Source organism: Platalea leucorodia (assembly GCF_965183815.1).
Source record: "Platalea leucorodia genome assembly, chromosome: 6".
Taxonomy (NCBI): Eukaryota; Metazoa; Chordata; class Aves; order Pelecaniformes; family Threskiornithidae; genus Platalea; species Platalea leucorodia.
Window position 1 is genome coordinate 37,216,983 of NC_138828.1, and position 20,626 is coordinate 37,237,608.

At 41.7% G+C, this 20,626-nt stretch overlaps 1 protein-coding gene across 1 annotated transcript in view; it reads right to left on the minus strand.

The window, feature by feature from the left end:
* The window catches only part of SH3D19 (SH3 domain containing 19), an 82,964-nt gene extending 68,345 nt beyond the window's left edge, over nt 1-14,619 (minus strand). Inside the window, exon 1 of the mRNA XM_082316035.1 lies at nt 14,436-14,619. Coding sequence (XP_082172161.1) covers nt 14,436-14,553 — 118 coding nt within the window. The 5' untranslated portion in view covers nt 14,554-14,619. The remainder of the gene's footprint in view (nt 1-14,435) is intronic.
* Nucleotides 14,620-20,626: the final 6,007 nt, after the last annotated feature.

The following is a 20,626-nucleotide window of genomic DNA, read 5'->3' on the forward strand; positions in this document are numbered from 1 at the left end:
CTAAGATCGATGCAGCAACATTACAAGGCATCATGTAGAAATGCGATGGGTCCTACCACTATTTTAGTAAGATGTATCTTGACTATTACCCAGCTGATCATAGCTAAATGGTGCAACAGTCTCCGTTAGCCAACTGCATCAGATCAAGAGCCCCAAATTTCCATTTCAAATTGCCAATGTAGACGGGGCCCTCGCTCAAACTAAACTGCACATTTTCTGGGAAAAAGATCTGCATTTGTGCTGGATTTTCAATGCTGGTTGCTTTATTTGCACCAAGATAAGCAATAACTGCTATTGATATTGCAATCTTTTTGTCTTCCATTCTGTTAAGGCACACTGTGGCTCACAGTGACCCTTCCTTCTTTTTAGAACTTCTCTCAGATAAGGAGTCAGAACAATGCAAATTAATTCCACTGTATAGGATCTACTATAAATTTCATTCAATTTTATTAGGAACTGCTATACAACAAGACCCATAAAACTGAACATTTATTTATGTATTTTAGTATTTTAGTATTGACAGCAGAGTCCCTTATCAGTTGTTTAAAAGGCAGAAGGCTAAAGGAGAGATGAATGAGAGGCTTGGAAGAAACTTTTTTAGTTTAGGTTACATATAGCTTTCCCTCTACTCCAAAAGGGCCACAAAACCAGGACACGCTCCAAGTTTATAACTGTAAAGGCAGACGGTTTTTATACTTGCTTTAAAGTCTACAGTGTGCTGCTGAATTCCAGAGCAGTACATTGCTGGGAAAAAAATACATTATAACCCCCCCAAATGAAATTACACTAGTCTGCCAGTTTTAATACTAAACAGTAACCGGGCCTTGTAAGCACAAAGCATTCCTGCAGTTTTTTTATACTTGGAGTAATGCTTTTTTCCCCAGTCTTAAGCATGACTGATACATGGCTGGGCGGGGGGACCCCAACACATACCTAAGAATGCATTAAACCTCTGTGGTTGAGTATTTAACCTTGAAACCTACTGACTACCATAAAGCTTGTAATTATCCAAAGACCATATTCTTTAACTTGCTGAACAGGTTAACAATAAACTTTCATCACCTTTAAAGCCTTTTCTGCACTTGTACAATATATAAGTGAAAAAAGAATTTACTGGACAACAGAGGCCACATTTGCCAGTGCTACATTTGCTGCTGATTTGTTTTTGTTAATCTGAATTTCCACCCCCTCACTCTTGCTCCTATGTTGCTCTTCCACTGCAACAGCAAAAGTGTGCGTGCACCAATGTGAACAGATGGGCCAGCGTAAGAGTGGGACTGATGCAGAAATAAGAGAGAAAGGAAACAGACTGTGTAATCTCTCATCACTTCTCAAAAAGGTCCATGTTAAAAGAACCTAGACCAAACTCAGCACCAGGAGCCGGTCTTGTTCTCAGGCCATGAATGATAAACAAAGTATATAAGCAATCAAATATACACAGCATATGCATATGTTACCACATTCGTACCTTCTACCACACTTGTTTAAGAAGGAAATTTAGGATACAATTGTTTCTAAAGCATTTTTTTCAAGAAATGAGCAACTCCTGAAAGTACAAATCCCCACATCTTCATACAAGACATCTCAGCTGATCAGTGCAATATAGTTCTTAGATTATGTACTTCAGGTACAAGCAGACATAAGTATCCGCACACCGCCAGAATCACAGTGGCAGCTACTCAAGATGAGACCTACTACTTAATTTTTTTGATACTTTCATGAGGAAAATACCAATTGACTCAACTTTTTGATAGACAAAAGATTTATAACCACAAAATACCTTCCTCTCTAGGCATTTCAGAAATATTAGATCTACATTCCTGAAAAACATTTGTCTGATGTTGCTAGCATTGCAGGTACAAGGAAATTATCTTTCAAGAGCATAGTACTACCTTTTTCTTCCCAAATCAGAGATTCAGCATGCCTGTAGAGGCTTTGCATATTCCTCAACTAGACAACAGAGCTCAGTCTTACAGTTATGTCTGCCTGCCATAGGGTGCTGATACACAACATACAATAAATGCCATACAGTTAGACATGTGTGAATAGACCCGTGGCCCCTACACTGTATTAACAGAGCATCTTATAAACATCAATGCATCATATCAAGATCCAAATGTATTAGATTATTTTTCTCCTCAGGTGCTTGCCCTGCTTGTGGACCAGCACGTCCAGCACCAACAGAGCCTCCAGCTTTGAACACCTGTGTGTAGGTACGCTTACCTGTCACAATGTGCCCCTTACCACACTAATTAGGGGCACACTCCATGCCTGGAGACCTATGATAAAAGGCTTTCTAAGAATAATATAAAAAGAACCGTTTTCTTTATGTTTTCTACAGGGAATTTGGCTTGTTCAGTTTGGATTTTTTTTCTGTTGAACAACAGTTTCCTAAACTTGTGCATTCCTGGCCACAGGCAGGAAAATTTGAGGCTATGACTGTGGGGGATATCATTTCCACCATTTAAGCAATTTCCTTTGACCTACACAGTACAAAACCATGTGTTGCAGAAACACCCTTTTTATATACATTTCAGATAATCATTTACAATTTTTGAGAAATCATACCCTACCTTATTTCAAAAGACAGAATCTCCATCTACTATGCTATATAGTAAGAATATTTATTCTTGCATGTAAAACACTGCAAATTTCACCCTTCCTACCCTCCCTGCCAACCCAACAATCCTGTCCCATTGGGCAATTAGAAGTTTTCTGAATTTACTTACCCAAAATAATATGTTTTGATTGTTGAGATGGCAAACCTCAACAACAAATGTCTCCAGTGTAACCATATGCATTATGCACTTGGAAGTTGTGTCTTATTTAATGTGCGTGAGACATGGATTCACAATAAAGTGCTGAGTAGCAATATCAGCAGAAGATATTCCCACTGCTGTATCACAGGAAACTAATTCAGCTTTAAAACAAACAAAGAAGAAAAATCCTTTCTTAATTAATTCATCCTGTGAAGCCACTGACAGCAATAGAGATGACACTGCTTCCAATTTAGGAATTAAACTTTACGGTGAGTGCAAGTAAGTGCATAGGTCTGCACTTTGGGAGGAATTTGGAGACTAGGGGGATGAAATGACGCAAAGAGAAAGAAAATTACTTATTAAAATAAAAGACTGTAACACACTCAACCATAAAAGAACAACCTCTATAAAAACAGAAGAAATGTACCAGGCAAATAACAGTATCTATTTCTCTTAAGATACCACTGAAATACTCAATAGCTTGCTCTTGGAATATTTTGTGGTCCCTTGTCACTCTTTATGATGAAAGAATCCCCAAATTGTTTACCCAGTCCACATAAAGACACCTAACAAGAGAACATTCTTAAACCTCAATGATTTTGTTGCAAGTACTGATTTTCTATAGAAACACATTTGAAATTAGCCTATTAACAAAATATTTTCCTCCAGTGACACCAGTAATTCTGCCCAACAGTCACACAGAAATAAAAAATTCTGGGAAAGTGAATGTAACAATTGCTTCTCACATGCATTGGATTTTTCTTAAGTACCACAAAATGAATTATTCCCAAAAAGGTCTCTTGCACTTTATCGTAAAACAAAGATTACAAGATCTAGAAACATCATAAAAGGGACTAATTCAAAGGTGTAAAAATTTGATTTGTTTAATAATGTTGGTATATACCAATAAATTGCTGCAACCTGAGATAACCCTCGTCTATCAGCTTTGAGCACGTGCTTAAAACTTGTGCAACTCTAAGCTAGTATGCCACAGAACAGGTAGCTCAGTACTTGTCTATTCTTGAAACGTGTCATATTTTAATGCGTATTATTTGATAGTTTAGAGATCAGCGTCCAAAATTCATATTTTAAGATGTGAGTCACCTGGCATTCTGGACATTTTACTGAGGTGTGAGACGAGTTTATCCACATCCACTCCAAGGTAAGTGTTAAACATCTACCAAATCCCCTTTAAGGTACCTCAGACTTCTTTGTTACTGGTATAACATGTGTGCGTGTAAATCTGCGTATGTGTGCCCTTCGGTCCTTGAGGACCATCCTGACCAGAAGTCACTATGTACAGCTGGATTCCTTGCACCGTGATTTCACCTCTGGCAGAAGGCCCGTCTGTGCAGTAAATCTGATCACGCTGTAGCCATGTCTTTTGCATCAGCCTGGTCCATGGGAAAATGAAGGTGTATGGACTCATCTGACCAACACTAAATTAGGGTCTTACTACAACCTGAGATAGGAATTTGACACGGAAGGCAATTCAAACAGTGGGAGTGCATCACAAGTCCTGGCTAATCAGCCACAGTGCCAAAAGCAGCAGATTACTGAGGAAGCCCAAAGGTCCTCAGTGACTGTGACAAGGACAGAAAGATGGAGTCACTGGAAACCAGTGCCATTACCTTAACACAGGTCACCTTGCCTAACCAGTGGGGAACATAGATATCCTCCCAAGCTCCAAAAGAGAAGATAACAATGTTTTATAAAGAGAGAAGTCAGGAGGAAAAAAGAAAGGGACAACAAGGAAATGGCAAGTCACAGACTAGAAACACCACCTGCTGTGACGAAAGAAAGGCAGGCAACCCTTCCAGAGCACACGGCTTTTATACCACTTGGTAAGAACTTCAAGGATGCTCAGTAAAAGTAAGTATGGTTCACAACACACAGCTTGGTGTGCTTTTTATTTAAAAATTGAAAACATGGTTGAATTCAACACAATTTACAAAACATATATGAATCATAGTAAAAATACTGTGATCCCTCTGTGTACAAAATGAAAGCTGTAAGTCACAGTTCTAAGAAATGCCTTATAAACAACCACTCATATTAGATGCGTACACCTTTCAGTCTTCACATGTGGCCCTTGTGCTTTAGACAAAAGCTGACTGCACCTATCTGTGGTCTCCTGAGATTTTACAGTATTTCACAGAGCCTTCTCATCTGCTTTTTCCAGATGTTTAGCAATTGTACTTCCTCCTCCTTCCAGCCTCTCAAAAAAATACACAACAGAAAAAGCAGCTATTATAAAAGTAATTTTTTAGCTGCTTCTAGCCTTGACATAAGGCTAGTGCATCTTGCCGTCACTCTTCTAAACGCAAATTCCATCCATTCAGTTGCTACTCATGGTAACATGAAGCAGTTTCCCTACTGTTCAATGAGAGGCGTCAAAAACCATAAGGCAACTTAAAATGACCAAGCACAAGGATGGCAAAGCCAGAAGCATCCAGAAACCCCCAAACCAAAGGATTCTGTGTTTACTGCAGATAAACTCAGGGTTCCTGTGCACTCTGGTAATGCTGGCAGACGCTGTTCCAAATTCTTCAGTACCTTGGAGAAATACCTCTCCTCCCACACACTCCCAGACCTTTTCTCTTCCCACTCCTGTGCACACACCAAAAAGGCCTACAGATCCTGTCAGAGGCATCCAGCCTCTGTAAATACACTAATAAGCACCTCTACATTGCTACAGTGCCAAGAGTAAAATACCATAACGACACACCTCAATTAAATAGTTCTTGATAATGGATCCACCAACATCAAGCTAGTGGAGAGCAATTAGAGAAATGATGCGTGCCTAATGTCACGGCAGCAGCTACCATGAATTTCCCAGAGATGATATTCGTGATCTATGGCAAGCTTTGCACACCAGCATGGAAAAACAGATTTTGTCATCGTGAAGTTATGCCCATGAGTGCTGGATATATGAGATCTGCAGCATTATCCCATCTCATCATTCAGTGATACCTGTCCCATGCTGGTAGTGACACTCTTCCAAGCACTGTCTTGACCTGCTTAAACAACAGACATGGTAGACTACAGAAGGTGTCCCACCCTCAGGAACTCCATTCTCAGGTGAACTTCACCATTCCAGTCTGGAGATCACTGGGTGTTTCTTCAGACGTACTTGCAAAGGTTGACGAACTTATGACAAATGACAAAGCTTACAGCATTTGCCATCAGATAAACTGTGGCACCCGACAATGCCATTTTCAAAGCACTAGGTGGAAGGAGAGGGATTCTTCTCCAAAACTTTTACATTGATCCCAAGTCTCACATTTCTGTTAGTTTCTGCACCCTAGATTTACAGTGCAGACAGTCATAAAATGAATACAGCACACTGATGGAGCAATTTGTTATGAGAAAGTTATCAAAATGCTGAGCTGGTTTCCAGGCGTTTATGTCCCATCGCTCCAACAGGATGAGCCAACAGTATTTTAATAATGAATAACATCACAGCACACTGTTCACTGAAAAATTCTTGTAAATGATTTAACACAGATGGGCACAACCTGAATCAATTTTCATGTGCAGATCTGTGATATTGAGTGCTCAGGTTTTAATGCAAGACAGAGTGCATGATGAATACAAATTTATCACCTTAAGAAAACAATTGATATTAATTTTAGCTTACATCTTATAAATAGAAGCAAAATGTTATAGCTAAAGAAAAAAATCAAATGGCTTCTTTTATGCATACAATATTCTGTCTAGAAGGATAGTGGATCCAAAACCCCTTTGTAGGAAATACAGTGCTTAAAAATTTACCTAAGTTTTTAAGAGTGTAAATCACCACACTCAAAACCATATTAAAAGAGCAAAATATAGACAAGAAATGTATCATCATAATTCAAGAACTAGTGAATACCCAGTAAAAATACCAACCAGCATGTAAAAGGTAGCAACTGATTTTATATAATAAATGTGTTCCTTACTACCATGTAAGATTTGAAGATCAAAGTGTAAGTGGATTAAACAAAGGAATTGAATTCATGAAACATTAATCCATTGGCAACTATTTAGTAGAGCCTTTCATATGCAGACTCCGAGAAGTTGCTAAGACATTGACTGCAGAGGGGAAGGAGTCTCTCTCAGAAGTAAAAATTGAATCTTAGGAGATGTTTCTTGCATACTTTCCTGAAGACATATGTAGGCAAATGTAAGAAACAGGTTACCTGAGAAGATGAACCTTTTGTCTGATCCAGTATGACATTCCTAAGGACATGAAAATTATAAAATTCTTGTTCCATGTTTTTTTCAGTTCTCACAATGGGGCGTATATGAGCTACTATCATGCCTCTGAAAGGCTGAGGCAGCACACCCTCTTAGTTATAGAAGCAACAATGTCAATCATCTGACATCTTCTGCATGTTCTGATCCAATCACATTTTCTCCGAAAGCCTGAACAAGCTGACTGAGGTGGTGACTCATGCACAAACTAAATACAACAACCTCTTAAAAAGCTTAGGGGGAAAAAAAGGCAGTAGGAAAGAAAATTAATAGCAAGGTCTGTTGCATTCAGCTTCTACTATGGTGTGAACATTATCAGCTTTGCTTTCATCCAGCCCTTCAAGCTGGACCCAAATACAGCTACATACAGTCATAGAAAGCAGGTATAGATTTGTTTTGTAACATATGCAAGATTTCATAAACCAATTAAGTTCATCTTTGAAGCATCTTATTTAGAATTCCATTAAATCTTGTAAGAAGATCCTGAATTCTCAAGTCAGAATGTCAAATTGATGTTTTTAGAATAACACATGCAATCCATACAAATCTCTGCTGATTTACAACACCACCTGAAGCAGCTAGTGTAACACAGCACTACATCAGATGGTCAATTTAAAAATATCAATATCCATAAAATCCCGTGTCTTTCAAAATTCATACAACGTTGAGGGAAAAAAGGAAGTTTTCCTTCTATGTGCCATCAACCATTAAATCTATGCTTTCCCGCAAAACTTATTTTTGTCCTTCACTGAAGGGAAGGATGCTTGCCAAGCATAAACCACAGATAGACAGATGATAGATTGTCTTCCCAAGTCTGCTGTTGGAATGCTTCAGTAACTTTGGTGCGTGCTCTTTTTCAAGAGAAGAGTAAAAATCACGGCCAGCAACACAGCCAGTGCTTCCACTCCATTTCTGTACAGTTTGAGAACCTGAATAAGAGAGGCGGAACTGCACAATAAGAAGGTTGAGGGGACCGGACTTTTTTAGTCTGGCAAAGAGGAGGCAAAGGAGCTATGTAACAGCAGCACACAGCTACTTGAAGGGTAGCAATAAAGATCCCAAATGCAAACTCTTCCTGGTATCAGTGGATAATATTAGAAGGGGCAGGGTGACAACTGTGGCTTGGGAGGTTCAGGTTGAACATGAGGAGGTAGTGCAGCACTGGAGAAGGTTACCTGCAGAGGCAGAAAATCCCTCTCTTTTGGGAGACTTTTCAAGACACAGCTAGACAAAGCCTTGGCCGGATGGATCTAGCCTTGGCAACAGTCCTGCTTCAAGCTGGAGGCTGGACTAGGTAGCCCCAGAACTCCCTTCCAGCCAACACTCCCATAGCCACAAACACAAAATCATCAAAGCAAAGAAACTAAACTATGCTAAATGTAAAGCACTGTATTTAACTATAGATAATAAGCATCAGCAGAAGAAGTTGATGTCAAATGGCTTTAAGTGCTATCAAAATAAAATTTCTTTTCATACTGCACATATTGTGTGAGATACTTAGTGAAACAACACACGCAGAACTACATCAACTTTTAATGGAAATAGTATCAACAATGCTTCTCTGTTGTTTCCAGATTTTAAATCAAGGCTATACTGTCAAAAGTAAATATTGACAAATTTATTTACAAATATTAAAGATTTCTCCATCCGTGAACAACAACCACTATGGTAAAAGCTTGTTGCAATGAGGTTATGACTCATTCTGCCCTTCGCTGTGTATCCCCATTCTTTATGCAACAACCCTGATTTATCATTTGTTACCTTGGCAGGAAATGATTGCTTGCAACACAGTTAACAGCGTGGTCTTTGGGCAATCATAACTCAATGGGTTATTCTCTTTGGCTACAAACTCACCGCTCCTTACACAATAATACATTTTTGTGCCTTGCTTTGGCTACAATCTAAATGAAGAAGGTCCATTTCATCACTTAATAATACTTATTATTATTTGTCCTTCTACAGTTTCCTTGGCTAGGGAATCACCCTGTTGACTATCAGAAGTTATTCAGTTATTTTCCTTAGAGCCGCCTTCATTTTTAGAAGCATTGTTTCTTCAGAAGACACAACATTCTCTGTGGTTCAGTCTACACTCTTGGCCAAGTAGCTGCAAGCAGGTTTTTTTCTTGCCACTGACAGTACACTTGAATTTCAAGATATGTTGGTGAATTTCCACATACAGGCTGCATTATTTAACTTCCACAAAAGCTTTAGTTAGTATCTTATATTTACTGCAAGCAAGCTAAATTCAAAGACTATGAAATTTAGTGGAAATGTGTGCAGCAACTTCAACGGGCTATGGAAAAGGCCTCATCAAGTGATCTTTTTAATACTCACATGATACAACATATTAGCACCAGTTAGAGATTATTACAGAAGAATTACATTATTTGTGCTCTTTGAATTTTTAAGTGTTTTACTGTGGTGCTGCCTCAAGCAGTTATTAAAACTGAAGCCCTTGAGCCTGCATTGGCACTACAAAAACAAAACACACTGAATCCCAGGAGAAAGAGGGAAGAGATGGCCAGCTGGCAATCAACTCTACCGCTTCTTGAACTTGTGAGCCAACTGATTAAATAAATAATTAAATAAAACAAGTACCCATTCCCAGCCACCCCCGCAACTCTCCTCTCAGCCCTGTTTTTAAGGGCTTCTTGTGTACACATGAACAGACTAGCAGATCATAGACCTTATGCATTTATTCAAGACAGTTGATCTGCTCTATTGGGATTATTTTTTTTTCTTCTCTGAATAAGAGACAATAAATCGTTACTCTCGCTATGGACAAGTGGAACAATTTCCAGATCAGCAGCGAAGGACACAGGCATGCAGGGAAACAAGTTTCCAGCTGAACAATGCTGACTTCTGTTCTGTGAGATGTAGATCTCTCTGCTTCTTAGATATAAGATTTAGTTAAGATTTTAAGAACACAGCGACTAACTCCTGCAGCCATCTTTTTCATAATCACACTTTCTCTCTGCTCCAGGGTCACTGTCACCCCTTGGGAAGTACTAAGGTCAAGCTGTTCATGTTACGATCCCGTGAACTCTAAAGGACATCACCGCTTAATCAGTCTCAGACTTAAGAATTTAATGAAGAATCTCAGACCATCTTATTCTTTACTGCTTAAGACCAAACCCATATTTTGCATTAACATGGGAACAACTGCTGAGCATTCCTCTTTCAAATTCTTAATTTATCTGTAAAAAGTCCATGATGCCTGCAAATTACTGTTCACTGAATTTCATGAGACACACTACACAAATGTACCCCCATAACCTCTCAGCATGTTGAGCAGTGAAATATTCAACCTTAATTTGTTATATTGGACACAGCCCATTGTTCTCAGCTTCCAAAACAAGTCAGTGCCAGTTTGATGTGGGAGTTGTGGGAGTGTAAAGAATTGATCCAACTCTGAACTAGATCTTGCTTTGGCAAAAAAAAACCCAAAGCACTCAATCAACCAACCAAAACCAGATGATTTCACCCATAATATAAAATTGCTCACTAGAGTTCAAAAAGTTCCAGAAAACATCTGAAACACTATGGAGAAACAGAAATGGGGGGGGCGGGACCACCAGAAAACCAGAGATGTTTCAGTCAGCATAGCAAAACTTATGTGCAAAATTTACAGCTGCTGTGTGGGAACAAACCACAATCATTTGTGATAAGTGAAACAGAGCAATATTAAATTAAGTCAAAGCCTTTCCTTGTATTATTGACCATCTGTACTTTTAACCACACATTAAAGTACAAATCACAATAGCTCTTCATTATGAACTCAAATAAATTTCATTATTGACTTCTATATTTGGCAATTTTATTTTAAAGTAAGGAAACATCTGCCACATCCATAATGGGCTATTCTTTCTCAAGGAACACTGACCAGAATTCAAAGTGAAATAATACAGATACTGAATATGTTAAAAATTTCTTGTGCCCTTTAGATAACATCAGAATACTGAGATTCTCCCTCAGCCCTAATGTCGCGGCAAGGACACATAATTAACCAATGCAGTTCCTAGGTAAGATTTACTATATTCACTATAAACTTTCCTGAAAGCCCACTTATTTTAGTCAGTAATCACAGAATAAAAAGCTAGTCAAAATAGGAAAGCTCACCAGATTAATGTCCAAAGTTAGACTGGAGAGCCTATGGGGAAATAGGATTTTAGTTTGGGTTTTTTGTTGTTGTTTGGTTGGGGTTTTTTTGTTTCCACTTTATTAAAAACAAAGTAAATAAAAATACTAACATCCTAAACCAAAAAGTCCAGTAAAAATCCAGTGTTCTCTATTACTTCCCAGAGCAATAATGTATGTGACAGAAATATGCAACAAGGGGGGCAGAAATTGATCACGTTATTTTACTTATTTATATTGCAGTAAAAAAACCTAAAGGTTTCCAGCAAGACTGGCTTCCTTTCCCACAGCAGGTGACCAGATGATTCAGTTTAATGAACCTATGCAGCTACTTTTATTCTTCTCAATTTTTAAAGAATGTATCCTACTTCTCCTGCCTTATCACTTAAAAAAACTATATACATATATAAAAAAAAAAATTAAGCAATCAGCATTTTCTCAAAGAGAAAATAATTTCATTAGAAGGGTCTCACATTGCTCTACTTAATATCTTCTTGCAGGTTTTCCAGAACATGCTAATTAAAAAGCTTTCTTGAATTCAGAGAAATCAATTCCATCATCATGACATGCAATGGGGTAAAAACAGGCAGTCAGACAAATCAGCTGAGCTATCTACAACTACTCCATGGACAAGGATGCTTCTGGCCATCTCATCTGCTCACGTCTCCAAGTTTTCATTCCCTGCTTTAACATCAGCTCTGGCACTTCTCTAGTGCTTCAGCAAGCCTCTTCAGCTCATTAAACCAGCAAAAAAGCCCCCAGCCTAATCCAGAAAAAAAACCAAACCAAACCAAAACATCCCACCCTTCAACCAATCAAATTAAAAAACCCCACACGAGTAGATCTCTAACAGCTCTCAGGCTGCAGTTTCACAGCAACCTAAGCCAAACTAACTCCTGTCTGGCATAGTCTCTTATCTCCCTCCAGCTGCAAGTTCCTAGGCTTTCACTTGTGCCAGCTTCAACACTCATCAGAACCTGTACAAAACCATTCCAGCAAGCTGAATCAGCAGGCTCCCATCCACTGAAGAGAACAAGAAAAATAGCTCTCTGCTTGGCCAACGCACCAGAACAGGTTGGTGCAGGTCCTAGTGAGCACCAGGGCTCCAAGAGAGGCCTCCGCAGCCGCTGGGTAGATCAGCCCAAGCTGCCACCAAACCACAACTTCGGTGACTTCACTCACCAACAAGCTGGACGAGCAGCAGAGCTGACACACGGGCGAGAGCAGAAGTGCGCATCCCTGAAAGAGATCACACCTCTGGCAGCAGCCAGCTGTTAGATTTGTTTAGCTGGCTTCATCCTACAGTATCTGGCATAGCACAACTGTGACTAGCTTCAAGGGAAAATACTACTTCTTCATTCCACAGTCTCCTGTGTTCTGGTCCTGCAATAAGACAGTGCTAATTACATGTCTGAGTGTTTAGTACATCAGAAGCATTTGTGAACTTTCACCTTTCAACTGCCACTTTGCATACACACCTTGCATGTGCAGGACAAAGGTGAGCCACTGCCCTTATGCACTTTCATGCATAAGCTGAACGTACTAGAAATTTAAGTTGCTCGCATTCATAGCTCGTTTAACAGACTCATACGCTTAAATTGACGGTCTGCTAAGATACAACTACACCATTTCTTAAACCCTGCAAAAATATCCAACAGGCTTATTTAACACCTATTTACCATTTTGGCAGTGTAACTGCATCTTGCATGCAAAAAAACCCACTTATTTTCAATAGGCCTGTAAATAAAGGAGTAAGAGAATTGCCAAGCAAGCGAAGAACAGCAAACTCATCCACCTCGGGTGATATTCTTCAGTGATGCCTTAAGAATGCTCTGTGCCGTTTTCCGCTGTAGAGTCTTGCAAACAGATGGAAAGAAGGCGAGACAGCTAAAGCAGAATGCCAGTCATTCACACATACTTTACACTAGTAAGGTAAACCGTGCAGGGCCCATTTCAAAGGGAGGTTGTCAGGACAAAATAATAATAAAAATAAAAAAAGGACACAGGCCCTTTATTACTGATTAGTAGCATTTCACCGAAGACAAACTCTGGGAACAAGCTCTGTTCCACAAAAAGGCAGCAAAGATCACGTACATTTGTAAAACTGTAGAACTAATTTCATGTTTTCCACTAATAAAAATGTCCAAAAGAAACACCTCTAAAAAACAGACATCATAACTAGCAGCTCAAACATTTAGCTATTGAGGAAACCATACAGGAACCAACACTTTTTTTTGCATCCTACCCTAGACGAGGCAAAACCCTGCACGCATGCCAAGCCACAATGGTTTCAATAGGTTCCTGCTAATCCTGCACCTGCCCAGAAATGCAGGGACATAACCAGGGGCACTGGAAGCCACAGGGTGGCAGCCACAGGGCCTGCATGTTGCAAGTTTTCCTCCATGACCCCTCAAATTGCTGTGTTTTTGTCATCTACAAGGGGACACTCAATTTCTTGTTGCTCCAATGGATGCAAACCCGCATGAATTGTAGAAGTTACTACATCGCTAAAGTTGTATCATAATTATTAAAAATCAGAATATTTGGAATTCAACTTTAAATACGCAGTGTGGCTGATATTTTCTCTGGAAAGAGACCTTAGGAAAACGATTAATTCTGGAGGGGATTTTTACATTAACAGAAAAAGAAATGCTGCACTCACACCTCAGTGACTACAGAAAAGTGATATGTGCATTGCCCTTCAATTAACAATGACGTCTGAATTAAATACTTTCAATTGCAGCCAGGGTCCACTGGATTTCACTGCGTCACCAAGTAAAAGCTTGTTGCGACCTCCAGGTCTCTCTATCACGCCGTATCAACCTGCTTGCTCCCAACCTCCTGTCTCCATGCCTTCTCGTACACACCAATGCTTGCCTCCCGTTCGCCAAGGCCTGCTGTCCATACCTACGTGGAAGTGGTTATGTGTGGACAACTTTGAGATCTAGATGTTCCTCCGCCTTGGTATTTTCAAGAAAAATTGGTGTTATGTTTCCTGAGATGGCATCTTAAGGGTCTGGATGTGCCTCTGGCGGACAGCAAGCGTCCATGTCAGCATCAGCTGGGAGAAGGCGCGGGCTCTGGGGCTGAGCCCCGGGGAGGACACGCTTGCGGCTCCCGCCAGCCCCTGGCTCAGATGCACCTGAGCTGCCCTGACCTCGGGTGAAGCCGACGGGGAGGGCAGACGCTGGGGCGGCCCCGCCAACGCCGCCCAGCCCCTGACAGGAATTCAGACCCGGCGACCGGGCCGGGGCGAGCCCAAAGGCAAGCGACGCCACGGCCCGCCGCGCCCCCGCCCCTCACCTGCCGCCGAGCTCAGGGCGACCCTCCGGTGCCTCCTGCCGACCTCCCGCAGCTCCTCCTCGTCCTCCTCCAGCCTCCAGGCTTCGGCCATCGGCGGCGGGGGGGCGGCTGAACGCATTCAAGAAGCGGGGGCTGCCATGTCCGCCCGCGGCCGGGGGCCTTCCCGCCCCTGCCGGGCGAGGCCGGCGCGTCCCCTCAGCGCGGTCGCCCGGCCCCCGCGATCCCCGGGCCTGACCCGCACCTGCGCCCTCTCCGCCCCGCTTCTCCCGGCGACCTTTCAGCCCGGGCCGCTCCGCGCTCCTGCCGGCGGGGCGAGCGGGGGCGAGGCGGGAGCCGGCGGGCGGGAGGAGAGGCGGCGGCGGCCTTCCCTGCCCATCCGCGGCTCTCCGGCGTCAGCAGGAAACCCGGCGGCCGCCTGGCACCGCCACAAAAGGGGGCGGAGGAGGCGGCGGCGGGGGGAGGTACCTGGCGGCCGCCGCCGGGCAGCGCTCCGCCGCGGCGGGCACCTCGGGGTGCCCCGGGGGGCCGGGCCGGGCCGGGCGAAGGGCGGGGCGGGGCGGGGCGGGGCGGGGCGGGGCGGGCTCCGCAGGGGGTCAGCGCCGGTAGCGAGCGGGGGGCCTGTGAACCCGGGCCGCCCCGTGCTGAGGGGGAGGAAGGGCTTGCGGCCGGGGGGTCCGAGGTCTCCCCCCCTCACGGCGAGGAGAAACGGGGGGTCACTGCCAGCGGGGCGGGAGGCCGGGGCGCGCTGGCGGGGCAGGGCACAGCCCGGGTCGGCCCTGCCGGCGGGGCCCTGGGTGGCCCGTGGGCTCAGGGCGGAGGGAAGGCGGGCGTTCAAGCGGCGGGCGGCTCTAGTTCGCGGCCAGGAGGATGTGTTCCTTGGCGTGGGCTCGTTGGGGTGGTTTAAGCGATCTTACGGACGCACTTGAAAGCGGTGAGGTACACACTTCCAGCGCAGAAGCGATATGAAAAACCTGGCCACGTTTCAAGTTGGCCACTTAGAAGTCAGGTGTAGTTTTAGCTTTAATTATTTTTTTTTTCCTGGGACTCAGTTGCCCATATCTAAAATTGAAATGATATTGCTTTTTCACGTCATATGGTTACTGTAAATCCAAGCCAGAAATGTTTTTACACATGACTCCGTATTAGCCACCACTAAAAAAAAGCATATAAGGAAGCTAAATTCAGCTTCAGAGCAGGTGAATAAGGGACAGTAAATAAATAAAGTATGTGACCACAAATTAGATCAGGAAGAAACAACAAAACATTGAGTAATCCTAATGTTGAGCAATATCTGTGCTGACTCACTAGCCACTGTCTGCTCTGTACACTGAATAAAGCAGATCGTGCAGGTTGAAAAAAAGTATGTGATCACAAAACTGAAAAATATACCATAATGTGTGAATACAAGTGTTTGTCTATGCACTTCTTAGTGTTTCAGTGCTTGACTTTACAATCATTGTTCCTTAACAAAAGGTTTTTTCCCTGGAACATTTAGTGTTCAAGGGGTGTAATAGTTACACTTTAGAAGTACCTAAGGCTTTATACTATAAAGGGACATAAGGCCAGGCATAAAACTGTATGTACAGCAGGACTATATAACAGACAAATCAAACCTTCCACTACAGGTGCGTGTTCTCAAAAGCCTCATGCTTCAGATGACCTCTGCACGGGTGGATTGCGTGCTAGTCAAAGGACCTCACCTCACAAATTGCAATGCAAGACCAGCGTACCTTGTACAGGATAACCAGTTGGTTACAAAGTCCCTCAGTGGTGAACTGCGGTCGCAGATAATGCTATAGGGCTGCGCCACAAAGCCTCACCTGCAACGAAAAACACAAAAAAGAAGTTCCAATGTGGAAAGTATGAAGAAAAACAGCAGAATAGAGGGAAGTTGCTGGTATGTGCGCGTGTGAGAGACAAAAGAGAACCTCCCATGTAAAACAAACAGTATGTGTTGCTTGTATTCTGGTTCTTCGCTGTGGAGCCAAAATGCAGCACCTGTATTCAGCTCCTAAACTCCACTAACCACAACGAGTGACAAGGACCATCCATTTTCCACTTCCTGAATATCTCCTTTTAATACTATGTGTTTAGCTACTGTTGGGAGGGGAAGGAAAGGAAGCTTGCTATCATGTAAAATCCCCAAGGAAGGAAAAAACAGAACTATACCATAGAACATAATACGAATTCAAAGAGCCCAGAAAATGGAATTAAACCTTCTTTTACTGCTCTTGATGCAATTAACATAGAGGCTTCCAAGCACATAAAACTCAAAAATACATTTGGAGAGATCTTAGGCCTAAGAAAAACATGCTGAACAGAGTAGTTCCAGCTATGACTAAGAAAACATTCCCCAAAATCTCAAATAATACAGTATGGAAGGATCATGAGTATTTAATGTTGACGATCATCAAGAGTTGTTTAGCGTTCACAGGGAAAGTCCTACTTAAACACGGAAGTGCAATACCTAAATTATATAAGGTGATGAAGTCTCTGAAGCAACCGCTTGGCCATATACCGAGCTCTGCCAGTGGGAAATGCATTTGGGACAGGGACTGAGTTTTAAAGCTAGAGAAGCCATTCAAGAAATGCCTGGAACTGATCGAGGACAGATTTCACCAGAGAGGAAGAGATCAAACTGTGATACAATTCATATGTGGATACAGATGCAGGTAGCAATAACCAGCATACTACTGGAAACAGTACTGGAAACAGTTTCCAATCAGTACTACTGGAAACAACTAAAAATTCCCAGCATTTAAACAAAATGAAGAGGCAAGGCAGCATTGCATGAAATACTTGAATCATATTTCTGAAACATTTATTGCAAAAAACATTCAATTAAGCGCATTGCCTTCAAAAGGAGGTTGCTTACCAGTAGCTAGAGTTCTTCAGGGCATGTTGTCTGTAGGTGTACTCACACTGTACAAATGGCACAAGCATTCAATCTTAGAGGTGTTTTTTAGGTTTTCAATGCCTGTAGAACAAGTGTATGTAGGGTAATGTACAGGAATGTGTAAGACGGTATGTTCACATACTCTTCACTTCTCTCAGCTGCAAAATCTGAGCGAGTAGAGACAGAGGGTGGATGTCTAGAGCTCCGTTTCTTACAAGTTATTCTTTTCTAGTGAGTGCTTGCCAGATGCACTCATCCATACTCTGACTGTGAGCTGTGCTTCACTTCTAGTTTATGTTGGTATTTTCAAGTGATCAACAGCTTTAGGGTTTTCTGTCAAATGCAACAGCCCATCACTGGCTTGATACCTGATAAAGGTGCGTAAATAATGGAGGTACCTAGGAAGGAGGTAGGCTTCAACAAGTCTGCAGGAGATAGACGGGGCTCTGACGGAGCAACAGCAGATCCACCTTAGCAGTCTTGGAACAGATGCTGACACAGCTCCTTATCTGGGTAGGCAGTTTCTAGGGGGAGGAGAGGGCTGTGCTTTTGGGTCTTCAGACAAGCAACAAAACCAGCTGTTGAAATAATCAAAAGAGCCACAGTTGCTGGCTGGTCTAATAATAGCCTAGGCCAGACAGAGTAATTTGTGATAATTTGGCTCAGATTGGAAGACGCACAAAAAAAGACTTCTGCTGGGTTGCCGGGCCCAGGGGAAGGAAACAAAGAGGAGGGGGGGGGGATGAATTGGACCCAACCATTTCAAGTGCAGCAGGAATTAAAGCCATGTGGGAAATTCTCTCCATAAAGTCAAGGAACGAAGCTCCTCTTTTACTTTTCAGCAAATAAACTGATAAAAATTATCAAAAAGGAATAAAAGGGGAAGAAAAAGTACATGTAGAAGCAAGTTGCAAAAGTTGTATTAAAAAAACAAACAAAAAAGAAGCAGAGCACTTGCTGTAGTCTCAGGTAGTTGAGAGGAACACATCAGCATGTGGCATATGCTGCTCTAAAGCCCTTCACGAAGTACAATGTATTTGTGTCTTACAAGCAGGGTGAAGGAAAAATAATTGCATTCTTGTACTTCAGTGAGAATCTCTGCTGTGTACATGTGCGTAGGAATAAAAAGACTTTTGTATATTTTCATAGCTACACTTCTCCAAGAAAACAAACCTTACTGTCTCAAAAAGTCTGCAATTTGATTGTTAAAATCTGGAAATTTCTCCTGAAATTCTACTTTATCATACGCATCTTTGCTGTAATGTACATACCTGGAATTTCACAACGGTAGTGTAAAAGAAGGAAGCAACTGGGTATATGTGTCTTTGTACTATCATCTGCTGAATGCTTACAATTAGTTGCCTTGGCAGTTATTATTTTTTAAGTATTTTGTTCTGATTTGCATCCCTGGAATTGCCACTTTGTTTGGCCCTGCAAAAAGACACTGTTTTTCAACAAAAAATATCAGCTCTATAGAACTGCTTAATTGAAGTCGCCCGTGTAGCCTCAATGTCTATTCAGGTTCTGCAAAGCAGCTGAAGCCTGCAATGAATGTATCAGTGTTTGGCCGAGATACAGGAGCCTCAGACCACAAAAGAATGCAGACAAAGGATTTTTAAAAAATGCAAAGGATGAAAAAGAGTGTTTTCAAAGGGGAAAATGTAGCCTTTGGACATGACAACATTATTTTTGTTCCGAGTAAAAATAACAAGGGTCTCGTTCAATAGACGAATGACGTTGGCAATACAGCCAGTATAGGAAGCTGACATTGCTGAGGGCCAAGATCTGATAATTTGATCTCCATTTGTGTTCAGCTGGGCCAATGGGTTTTAGTGTAGCTGGAGAATGACATATCAGGAGCCTGCAGGCTTCCTGAAACGTCTCCAGCTAAGTGCGGGTTCCCCTTGCATTATTACAACTGCTTGTGGCTCCCAGCACATCGGCGTGATGACAGTCTAAAGGTAGATGGTTTTATGATGAGTGAAGATGAGTGAAACAGAAGATTATTGATTTCCTTGAATAAGGACCTTTCTTACTGAAACACTGGGAAATTAGGCAAAACTAGGGATTTTGAGACTGCTCTCAGAAAAATGAGAAGGATCTCTGCATTAAAGCAGCAAATCCAGTAATTTCAAAAGACCAAAAATTGGCAGTCAAGTGGGGAAAACCTGTTCAGAGGGAGATTCTTACAGTTGTTAGTTTTTAAATTAGTTTTACAAATGATTTTGTTACTTTTGCTGTTTTCCAGCTTTTGTGGACTAAAAGCACCCTTTCCTCTCCTGTCCTGTTAACAAACATCTCTTAACAGTATTTTTCTCCTTTCTTAGTATTATCACTCACAGGGTAGTAAATATATCTGTTTCTACTGCCTTCATGATTAAAGAGAATAAGGAAAAGAAGTAGAAAAAATGTGAGGAAATACGGAAGAGAAAAGAGCTGTTTCAGAGGTAAATGCTTCTTAGAGAGACTGCCAAGGCCAAATTGATTTGTAGTTTGAGTCCTGAAGTATTAATGTTTACTCTATAACCACAGCATTATCAGTGGACAGTGTTGATGTTGTGCTAAGTGAGCTGGCAACAGCATGCTGTAAGAAGTATTATCACATTGGACACACGTGAGTCTAATACCTAAGAATATACAATGCTAGCCCCAGGATGAGAGACCAGCTTTTCTGCTGCAGTTCGCACTTCAGTGCAAAGAGCTGACAAGGGAAAAACTTACAGAAGACAGCAAACAGAGTCCTAAAGAATTTTCAAAAGGTGAAGCGGGGTCATAAATTTGTCCCTTGCAGTAAATTTAGAAGTTTCTCACAGTACTGAAATTGGTTACAGATATGAGTAGCTCTGATTTTGTTCTTCTGCCATGAAATGCATGTAGACTGCCTTTCACTGCAAATATACATGACATACAGGTGGATAATCTTCACAGTTCAATACAAAAATTTGCAGTCTCCTGGGTTTTGTTTTGTTTGTTTGGGGTTTTTTTGTTGTATTGTTTTGTTTTTGGTTTTGTTTTTGTTTTTTTCCACAGTACCACCGGTGAGCAGTCAGGCATTCTGTCATGTTTTTCTTGTGCTAAACATTGACACAGTTCACACTTACCAGAAGTGTTCACAAACGTACATTAATATTCAGCAATAGGATAATTCTGCAATTAAATAATTGTATGATAATTACTAATTTGTGAGTTCAGTGCTCAAAAGTTTAGTAATGAGGTTGCACCAGTCTAGTTACATTAATGTGTGTTTGCTAATGGAAAAACACTTTTCTAATGTGGAAGTTTTTCAAAAATTCAA